Source organism: Caloenas nicobarica, chromosome 2, assembly GCF_036013445.1.
Source record: "Caloenas nicobarica isolate bCalNic1 chromosome 2, bCalNic1.hap1, whole genome shotgun sequence".
Lineage (NCBI taxonomy): Eukaryota > Metazoa > Chordata > Aves > Columbiformes > Columbidae > Caloenas > Caloenas nicobarica.
The window spans coordinates 21,804,406-21,815,140 of NC_088246.1; the positions used below are offsets into that span (position 1 = coordinate 21,804,406).

Consider the following 10,735-nt stretch of genomic DNA (forward strand, 5'->3'; position numbering starts at 1 on the left):
TTTGCAATTGCCAGTTATATGCAAAGAATGTGCCACTTTTTAACATGCACAATTTATTTTTATGTCCTATAGTACAGTTCATACACATTTTTTGGTCTCATTATTTTCCCCCAAAGCTCCTCAGGTCTTTGCTCGGTCACGAGTGGTGCGTGGGTGGAAGAATCCATCCATTTTGCTTATGAAGTAGCACATGAGCCTCAGGCTGCAAAACTGCAAACTTTTATGTCAGCTACCAGTGCCATGCAGAATGTGGAGTTATTTGCATTTTTCTTCTTGTCTTCTCTTACATCATCGACGTATTTCTGATGCCGTTTTACACAAATACTGAAGTAAAGAGTGTCAGATCTTAATGTTGGAGTGTTTGGTTTGTTTTTGTTGTTTTTTTTTTTTTTAAGCAAGCTTTAGTGATGGACATTACATTGCAATTACATGTTTTGAATTGTACAAAAGAAACAGTTTGGCAACGTCCTCACAAACATACAATTAAGGGCAGTTCTGTAAGCTACTTGTAGTCTATCTACGTTACCAAGTATGAGACAAATTCTGAATTATTTGGAAGCATGGTTTTGCTTAACCCAAAGCCTAAATTGCCTAATACTATTCAGTACTTGAATATTTTCAATATTACCAAAATGCAATAACATGGAAAGTAAATAGTATCTCACTAGTTGAACTTGCAGAAAAATGTCATTTTTTTTAAAAGCAATCGAACTGGTAAGTACTAAAGTCCAACTACAGAAAGCACAGCACTGACAGGAATTCAAATCTGCCCAGTAAATTCTGAGAGACAGGAAACATTAAAAGTAAATAATATTTTTTTAAAAAAAACCCCTTAGTTTACATCTTACCGCTTCGTAATCCTCACTGCCAAAAAGGTACATTGCTACACCTCCACGTCCAGAGCGCCCAAATCGCCTAAAGCAAGACCTTCAACAGCATCTTCAACTTCTGCGCCCCAGGGCAGGCTCGCAGCTGCCGGACAGACCCAGCGCTCCGTTCCCACGCCCGAACTGCTCTCCAAGTGTTGCGCTCAGGCACGAAAACAAAACCGCTGCCTGTAAGGGGCCGGGGAACCGACGGTCTGGCGAACTGCTCCGAAGGCGAAACTCCACAGAGGAGAGAAGCGGCAGGAGAAGCAGGAGAAGCGGGAGAAGCGGCAGCAGCGGCAGCAGCAGCCGCCGACCCGCGGCGGGCCGGAGCGCGGCCGCGGGCAGCGCCGGGCTGTCAGCGCCGAGCGGGGCCGGGCCGCTCATTCCGGCTCCTGCTCCTCATCACATGTTGCTGGCGCTGCCCCGATTGGCTGCGGGGAGAGGCAGGGTCGGGAAAAAGCGAGTGGGAGGCCGGTGGGCTGTGTGGTTCGGGGCGGGAGAGCCCGGGAAGATCGCAGGAGTGGCATTTCTGGAGTGGGAGCAGACGCTCGGGGTATTCATCACCGGGGTATCTGAGGGAGCAAATGCTGCTGTCAAGTGAAGCGCTCGGTGTGAGCCAGCACGACTAGTTTAACTTGGATTGTGAACAGGCAGTTCACAATCTGGATTACCTGAGCTCATCCAAATGTATCGCTCACTCTTCTGATAGTTCTGTGGAAACCCATGGAGCTATCTCAAGATCTATCTCTATTAAAAAAAAATAAAATAAAAACCAGCCCAGGATAGTTTTGTGTTGCTATATTTCACTCATTCCATTGCTTCCTTCTGCTGATTAATACCAGACTGTTCTGCTAGCGAAACACAGTGCAACTTTACAACACAATGGCACTTAGGTCACAGAAAATCTATACCTGCTACCTCATGGCACGGGAAGCAGATCCAGCATACGATACCGCACCATGACAGAAGAGCCTGAGGACCTGCCTCACTCCTGGCCAACTTCCAGCCCAGGTAGAGCAGGCAAGAAAGAGTAAAAGCAGCCAGAGAGCAGGATAAAATTCTGAAGACTAAAAGACATCGGAGACTAATTCACCAACAGCATTCCCAATCTAATATTAAAATAGGGCTTTAAAAATAAATCTCATTAAAGATGGTTTAGGAATACAGCATAAAGTAAGCCAGGCATACAGAAATATTGCCCTCTAGGAAAGGCTGTCCTTCACAGCTGGGGAACAGGCCACCAGTTGGCATCCAGTAACACAACCCCGATGAAAACAGCTTTAAAACAGCACTAGGAAACCCAGCCACTCTCTGCTCAGTCCTCTACATTCCTTATAGTACATGCTGCTGCTATCACTTTATCCCATAATCTGTACATAAACTCTAGGAAAAAATTACGGAATATGTAATGTCTGAAGGAGAAAACGTGTGGGTGTATGCTTACCCATTTATATCTATAATTATGTTAATATAATATACACAACATACCATGACAAGATACCATGACCGCATATAGCATTGAAAAACAGTTTGTGCTACTCAACTTCCTCCTTTTCCACAGAGGAAAGAGGACAAGACCTCTTTCCTAACAAAAACACCAAACAAAAAGTTCAAATACATTGTAAACATCCTCCCTGCTCCTCCCACCCGCCTTGCTCTCCACATATTTTAAATAGATCTTGACTACCTCAGTTTCTCTGCGTGAGTTAGTAGGATATTCTTTTTGCAGTCTGCCTTCTCTGTTAAAACAGACCTTTGGTCCTCTGTTAACTGTATGTGATGTGAGTCATGAGCCTGGATTCTTTAAGTTCTTCTGTGTATTCACAAGCAGAGTTAAAACCAAGCTATATACTCTTGGAAAGAGCAAATGAGAAATCAGAAGACATTAATTTTACTTCCAACCATATGTTTACAAAATAGCAGTAGTTTAATCTGCCAGCCAAACTGGTCACTTCACATTGTATCAATTGCAAATTACAATTCAAACAAGTAATATCATAATATTGTGTTCTCAGAAAGTAAACAAAACATGCACCATTCCTGCATGGAGGTAAATAACAGATATAAGACACTGCTAGTGGAATGTAATAATCACTTGGCCAAGTTGGTTGCCACAATTGATTCTGAACAAGTGTGGTTACATACACTTATTAGTTTTAATGTAATTGCCTAAGCTTTACTACCCAGCTTTTTTAGCGTGAAATCACACCTGTCAATACTAGGCAAAGCTAGTGTTATCATCCATTATTTGCTTGTCTGATACAGCTCTTATAAGCAACTGAAATTTGGGTGCCGTAACTTGATTGTTCCCTTGTTGGATATGGCTCTCATAACTAAATTTGGAAAAAGAAAAATCAGCAGGAATGTCACAACCGCTCCTACCATCAAGAATAAGGAAAACATATTGCTTTCTATGTATTAAAAATTATGGCGATTTTTTTTCAATAGTTTCATCAGCTCCTGTACTTCAGGCATGAATATAAAATCAGGGAGGACTGCAGTTCACATACACTCGGCAGAGACTTAGGGAATTATTCAGACTGTCACCGTAAGTGACTTACATGTCACAAGTAATTCTCACTACAGACAGTACAAGCAGCCAGAGTCTGGCAGGTTGGACAGTAAATAAGCTGAATTGCTCATTGCTCTCTTGAACTGAAACATCATGACAGGTACCCAAGTCTATCTCAGGGCTCCGCAAAGCAGATCTGTGTATAGTTTTTATGGCTCAAGAGTTAAAGTCTGCAAAAATGCCACCCTTGCTGAGGGCGTTTAAACTTAGCACAGCACTTCTGAATGACCCGTGCTCCACTCCTAGCCAAGTGACAGTGATGGGTTTTCCCTGCACGTCCTTCTCTCAGTGCCTCAGTGCAGCATGGGACCGGCCAGCACAGGGCGGACAGTGTCTCACCGGTGCTGACCCTTGTAGCCAGGCAGTACAGAGGAGAATCCCATGATCCACACAGAAAGAGAAAGCACAGAAGTAGGAACGCGAGAGAGAGAGAAGTAGGCTGGAAAAAGGAATCTGGCAGCGATGGGACTGGAGAAGTGGTGGGAATGGGAAGGGTACAAAACTAGAGTGCAGAATAAGGAAGGAAGCAGCGTGACTGTGTGACCTACAGGGAGGAGATGCCAAAAACCAGGCCAGAAGACACAAATTAAGATGAGGCAAGAAAAACATTCATGGTAGACAGAAAACACTATAGGATTTGAAAAGACCTGCATAGCGACAGCTGGCTACCTGACTAGCCTAGATCTAGAAGGTAACCAGGGAAGAGAAGAATGGTGAGGAGCAGGACAGAGATGCTAAGGTGGGATGTCTGGGCAGAACTGGCTGATCAAGCAAATAAGGGCTACTGAAAAACCTGTAGGGTGAAGACTTCAGCAAGAGACAAAGTTTAAGACAGCAATGGAACTGGAACAAAGGCAGAAATTGTCAAAACCACAGCAATGGCTCGATACAAAAAGAAGGTGGAAACAAAGCTAAGGTTGGAATTGCTCCTCTCCTCCACTGGTACTTTCCAGCAGGACATGCCCTTGAAGATGTATGACAGCTACACAGGTAGGCAAACCCAACTTGATGAAGACTGGGCCTTAAGAACCATCCTTCAGACGAAAGAAAAACAAACTACCTGGAAGCTTGATGGTGAGAGTCAAGACTACAGTCTGAAATGATGGGTAAATCACAAGAATAAAAGAAATCACTTCTTCAGCTTTCTACTGTAGCCAAGTACTTTTAGAGGAGCCCTTGCTCATCTGTGGTATCCAGGACAGTAATAGCAAGATTGAACAGGTGTTAAGAGAGGCAAGTAGATACAAATGCAAGTGTGTGAATATGCATGGACCTTGTTTGCTCTGATTGTTTCTGTAAATTTTGTTCCCTTCATAAAAATCTATTAATGTGCATAATACCTGATGGGAGGGAGTAAAGACGACAAAGCCAGACTCTTCTCAGTGGCTCCGAGTGAAAGGGCAAGAAGCAATGAGCATGGATTGAAATACAGGAAATTCATTTAAACATAAGTATTTTTTGTTGAGGGGGGGGGGTTTGTTTTACTGTGAGGGTGACTGACCACTGGCACAGATTGCCAGGGATGTTGTGGAGTCTCCTTCCTTGGAGATATTCAAAAGCCATCTGGTGCTCTGAGCTGGTGACCAGACTGGCTCAGAGGTGCCTTCCTACCTCAACCATTCTGTGAAACCATAATAAATTCATATAAAAAAATATCTGATTCATGTTATTTTAGTGTTTCCATCTCTCAATATTCAAAGAGTGAGCATAATAACTTTTCAAATTTTCTAGAAGGTTAGCATTTAACTCTGGTATTTAAACTCTGACCCGTGTCTTTTAAGCATAGCTATGAATTGTCTACACTATAAATAACTTCGTGTATCATACTACTTCAACATAATGCCTTTAGGAAAACAAACAGAAAAAGCTGCTGACATGGTTGTCAAGGTTAATAGACTAAACAGACCTTCTTTGATAAACAAGAACCTTTCAACTTGCATCCAACAGTAACAACGTTTTTTTTCTTCAGGAACTCTAATAGAAAGCAATTGACTATTACCTAATCCAGATTCAAATTCAAATACCAGTGAAGAATGTCAACAGCTGGTAATTCTCTTTTGCACAGCCAGCAACAAGAATTGTCTCTTGTAAACAGAAGTGTTTCATTCTTAAGGGAACTTCAGCAACGCTTCTGTTTTCACTTTTCATTTACCTGTTGCAAAAACTCTAACTTAGCCCCTTTCACATATGAGACCAAAGAGCAAGAGCTATTTCACTTTAATTACCTACCATCCAAACTATTCTATCCCACACCAGCACTAAACGATTGCTTAACAGCGTTACTTAGCTGGCAAAATTATGATTAGCAAGTAATTTTTCAGTTTTTCCTATGAATTTTAGCTCTCCCATTTCTCCCGTGGTGGTGAGGATAACTGTGGGCACCACGCTTCCAGCAGCATAAACCATGGCTTGCCTACACCTCCAGGAATGTTATTGCCCTGCAAGAGTTCTTCTCATTACCATTGCTACTCCCCGTATACCACCACACTGCAACCACAGTGTCCTGGCAGTCAGGAACAACTGGGAAATAAGACTCTGTGTTCTAAGAAACAGCCAGGTACTTTATGAAAATGATAGGACTACCTCAGCAAGGGGGACTGCAAACAAGCTAACCCAGAAGAGTTAATAGCTTGGTCATAGCACCGTGCTGCTCATAGACTGAGTTTCGTGACAGCTGAGTTTGAGCTTCCCAGACTCCTGCTAAACACCCCAGTCTGGATGTTGGGGGGAGGGAGGGAGGGAGGGAAGAAGGGGAATGGAGGGGCCAGGACATGATTTGGACCTCCTCCTTCACTTCTTTTGAATGACACCTTCCTCACTTTTTAAAGCACTCCCGAAAACCAGTATATTTTGGGTCAAGTTAAAAAAATTTTGTTTGTTTTAATTTTCATGTCAGCAGAAGCGTTGGGCAGCATCCCAGAACATGGTGCAGATTCCAAACTATCAAGATGCTCTGTGTTCATCCCCAGCAGACTTTGTATTTATTTTCTGAGTATATTGGGTTTACATCTAGAGATAAAAGTCCATTCCTTACATAAAATTCCATACATCATGTAGGATGTTTGTAGTTCTCCTTTACAGATGGGGTACATCTGAAAGAGGGTTGATAAGTAACATTTTATTCTATGAGATTTAATTTAGGTATATAATAAAGCAATGTCAACTAATTTAAGATGCAATAATGAAATACTTCCTTAAGATTAATGTCACATCTTAAATCTCAAAAACAAGCTTAAAATGAATGAATAATAAAATCTGAAAGTATGCCCATGGAACTGTTGGAATGCTATTTAAATTCTATTTTTAAACACTAAAGCTGCTTATCATTTACAGACTGTTATTGGTTATTATGGTTACCATTCTCTAACACAATCCAATCTGCCTGCAGTTTTCTATTTCAGGATACAGAAGTGATAACATTAACAGCAGACTAAACTTCTCAACTTGCAAAGATGCATACATTAGAGGCACATGCTATCTCCTCCTGCATTGAAAGATAACATGAGTATGTTCTCACAGTGTCACAGAAACAACAAGCTGCCAATCTCCTTGCAGTCAGATGTTAAAACATTTAGGCCAAGTCACAATGAGTGTCAGGAAAATAGCAAAGGTTTGAAGTCATTTGTATTATGGACACATAATACAAATATCTGTTGTATTATGGATCTTCTGCATCATTCGGATATTCGAGAGGTGCTATAAAGTTGGAAGATCTGCCCACAGGTGATTGTTCCCATGCATGGGCAAGATTTTTTTAATTTTTCTTTTTTAATGTAATGCAGAGTCATGGGTAAGATTGAAGCCTTGCAGCAGTGAAGCACAGAGAATGAGGATACAGATGGAAAGAACAAGTCAAGTGTTCAACATGCCATTGCTGGTCTAGGGTGCTCATGCAAGTCACCTGCAACTGAATGTGCAGGCAAACATTTCTGAAACAGCCGTAAATTTTGTCAGAGCTTTAAGTGGTTGGAAAAAGTTGTCTCCAACAACCATATTTAAAATACATAATACCCTGAAGAATAAAACAAAGATAATGTTCATTTTGCCATATTTATTAATTGCAAGAAGGGAAATGTGCTTTTTGAGCACAAGAACATCAATAATAGAACCCATCTTCCTAAGTAAAACTAAGATCTCGAAGTAAAATATACAAAACTTACACAACTCTGGAAAAACAGCCTGTGATGGCTGATGTTCCTTAAAAAATACAGCTTTCCACTGAAAAGTTACTATTTTAACTCCATAATGTCACCACTACATTCTGCTACACAGAAAGCTACGTTAAATAAACACTGGGATTTAATCTCAGTGAAAGGCTTTTAACTCCCACAGTCAGCACACGTCTGCTTCTGGGTGCACTGAAATGTTTCAAGTGCCATGAGCTCGATGATGGCCAGGTGCTGCTCCCAGAGCGGGTGGCTTAGGAGTAACTTTGGCTCGTAGCTGCATACAGGAGCTACCACGACCTCCCAGGGATATTAACCACCTCTGGCCACCTCTGGCCACAGCCATGTTCTGAAAACTGTGCCCGAGTCACAGGTTGTCCTCTGGGTACTATTGCTGTGCAATCCCCATACTCAGGACATTGACTTATCAAGTGACACTTCACAAAGGAGAGGTTCAACGCCTTCGTCCTTTACAACTGTTTTGGCTTTAAAAATGAGGTTATAATTCATGTATAATACCAAGTCCAACCACATCTCAAAATCACATTTACAAAAGTACTTGTTAGACTTGAGCTATTGATACCTCTAAATTCTATTCTCATTTCAGAAACAAACACATATCTGAGCAGCAGAACCACAGCAGCAGGCCACTGGAGGCTTTTTCACACATTTTGCCTTTGTTTATGCATTTTTGGCACAAGTCATTATTCCACAATTCCATCAGTTTAAGTTATTGATTCTCGCCAAACGTTGTGGTTTCTTTGGCCTCATCACTTTTTCAAATCTCAGTTCCCATTTCTTATTTTTACTGTGCTTGAAGAACCTAATATTTCTGATGTTTGCATTTTTGGCAATATTAAAGCTTTATCAATCATGTTTAACTTTTGGTGAAGACTGGCTTGTGCAATTTAACAAGCCCCAGCGAAATGAATTCTAATGAAATATCAAAGCTGGAAAACTTGTGTCTGCAGAAAGGCCTTGAGACCCACTTCAAAGCTCAGAATAGGAATTAAGTAGAATTGAGGCAGCATGTGTGCTGTTGTAACGGCCTCTCTCACCTATGGGGATGGGTGTTACCCTGGCGCTGCAGAAACATACTTTAGTGTAATGAGCAGGGAGCCAGATGTGTAACCCTGGCTACTGACTCTCAGGGCACCATGGTGAAAATGCAGACAGAATAACCAGTGTGGTAGCTAAGCAGAGTCAGTACTTTGCAATGGAATGGATAAAATACATACAATAAGTTGTTCCTTACAGAGAACTAATGCAACATGTTACACTGACATTTGCAGAACTGCCCTGATGAGATGCAGCATGAAGGTAAGATAATTTTAATCAATCTTGCTTGTCTGTTCAAATTAACAGAATCTTGTTAGCAGAGAGTAAGAACATGAATACTTAGGGCAGGGGGGAAAGGTCTTCCCTCACTGAAATGAGACTTTTTCCCAGTTATATTCTCCTGGATTGGTGCAAAAATGTGATTTTTTTTTCAGTTAAGTTTTTCTGTTTAGTAGACTTTTTCCTCTCCCTCTTGCTATGATTTGCAATCGGTGTTCATAAAAAGAATGCTCTGAAGAGCCTGGTTCCCTGGTGCTGGCAACACCGAAAGCTTGTGCATCAAACCAAAGAGCGCACCTCAAACTGCATTTCTGTGTCAGGTTCGCCTTCTCTGTTGGAGCCTGCAGGGCTCCGATACTCTGAGAGACGCACTCCAGCATTTTCTACATCCCGGTTAGAGCTTCAAAGGGGAACCTGTGTGTGTGATTCAGCAGTCACCCCCCACTACCTCTTTCAAGTTCAAATCCATGATACTAAGGTGAGTTGGGTGAGGATTTCTGGAGTCACTGAGAAACTCCTAAGTACAAAACATTTACTAGACAATCAATTTACCATGATGAAATAAGTCAAAAATGTAAGAATTCTGATCAAATCCATAATTGTTGATCTTAATATGGTAGTGACCTATAAAAAGACAGTATTTCGCATTCCAAGGTACAAGAATTTCTCCTCTCCTAAATTCATAACACTGAACCTAAGTTGTATATTGTGTTGTGTATGACGGGAACTCAATAATGGATTTGCAATAAATCAGCATCAATGCAGAAAGTTGCTTTAAAAATTTAAGAAGGAAATGATTCTCTCAAGCAGTTTAGTGCAGACACCTTAAGCTTCTCTTAAAATGAAAGACTTCTATTATTAGGATGCAAGTTGCTCTGTTTAAGTCTATACAAATTTTAATGAAGTTGGGAGATCCATGTGAAAGCACAGCAATAGAAGCTGATCACATTTTCTTGACAGAAAATATTCAGCCAGAAAATATCATCATGTTCTGGGAACTCACTGATTGACTTTGAATTTGGCAGAATGTTATCGGAGTGGTTAGTTTTAAAATTACTTTTCTAGCATTCCACCATGACATAAGCTATTGAAAGTATCATATAATTAAGGATTAACCTGTTTCTTATGTACCAAAGTGACCCTCTTTCCAAAATGAACCGGAAATATTGCTGAAAAGCAGTCTTTAAAAAGTTGAAACACTACTCTTTCCAATGCCTTACATATAGCATTTACTAGTTTCTAGAGAGCAAATACTGAAAGATTACTCTTTCAAATAATGCTATGATTTGAAAATAATTGTTTCACTGTTGCATTATTAAAATGCAAGAAAGATATGCTTATTTTATTATATAATGGTAAAGTATATGTGAATGACATAAAAAGAAACAACCAGAAACTTTCAAACAAAACCTGAATAGTGCTTAAACAAATAAGCAAAATCATAGAATCATAGAAGAGTTTAGGTTGGAAGAAACCTTTAAAGGTCATCTAGTCTAGCCTCCCAGTCATAAGGCTCGTAATGAAAGGGAAAAAGGCAAAGCCCAAGCATGTCTGGGTCACACCGATTTTCAAAGAAACTCTTCCCTGATGAAGCAAGCTGCTGAACTGCGCACTTACAAGACTGTGCTGAATTGCACAGAAATGCTAATACATACTTGACTGAGGTCTTTGTCAAACTGAGAAGACATTAAGTTACATTACAACTGTTGCAACTGTGAGCAGTATTTCCACTGACAGCCTTTGATCAGCATGAGCCAACTCAAAATGAAATTTAGCTTTTATACCTAGAA

General features: G+C 40.8%; 1 protein-coding gene across 1 annotated transcript in view; it reads right to left on the bottom strand.

The window, feature by feature from the left end:
• The window catches only part of CACNB2 (calcium voltage-gated channel auxiliary subunit beta 2), a 104,368-nt gene extending 103,289 nt beyond the window's left edge, over positions 1 to 1,079 (bottom strand). Inside the window, exon 1 of the mRNA XM_065627116.1 lies at positions 849 to 1,079. Within this exon, the coding sequence (XP_065483188.1) occupies positions 849 to 881 (33 nt within the window). The 5' untranslated portion in view covers positions 882 to 1,079. The remainder of the gene's footprint in view (positions 1 to 848) is intronic.
• Positions 1,080 to 10,735: the final 9,656 nt, after the last annotated feature.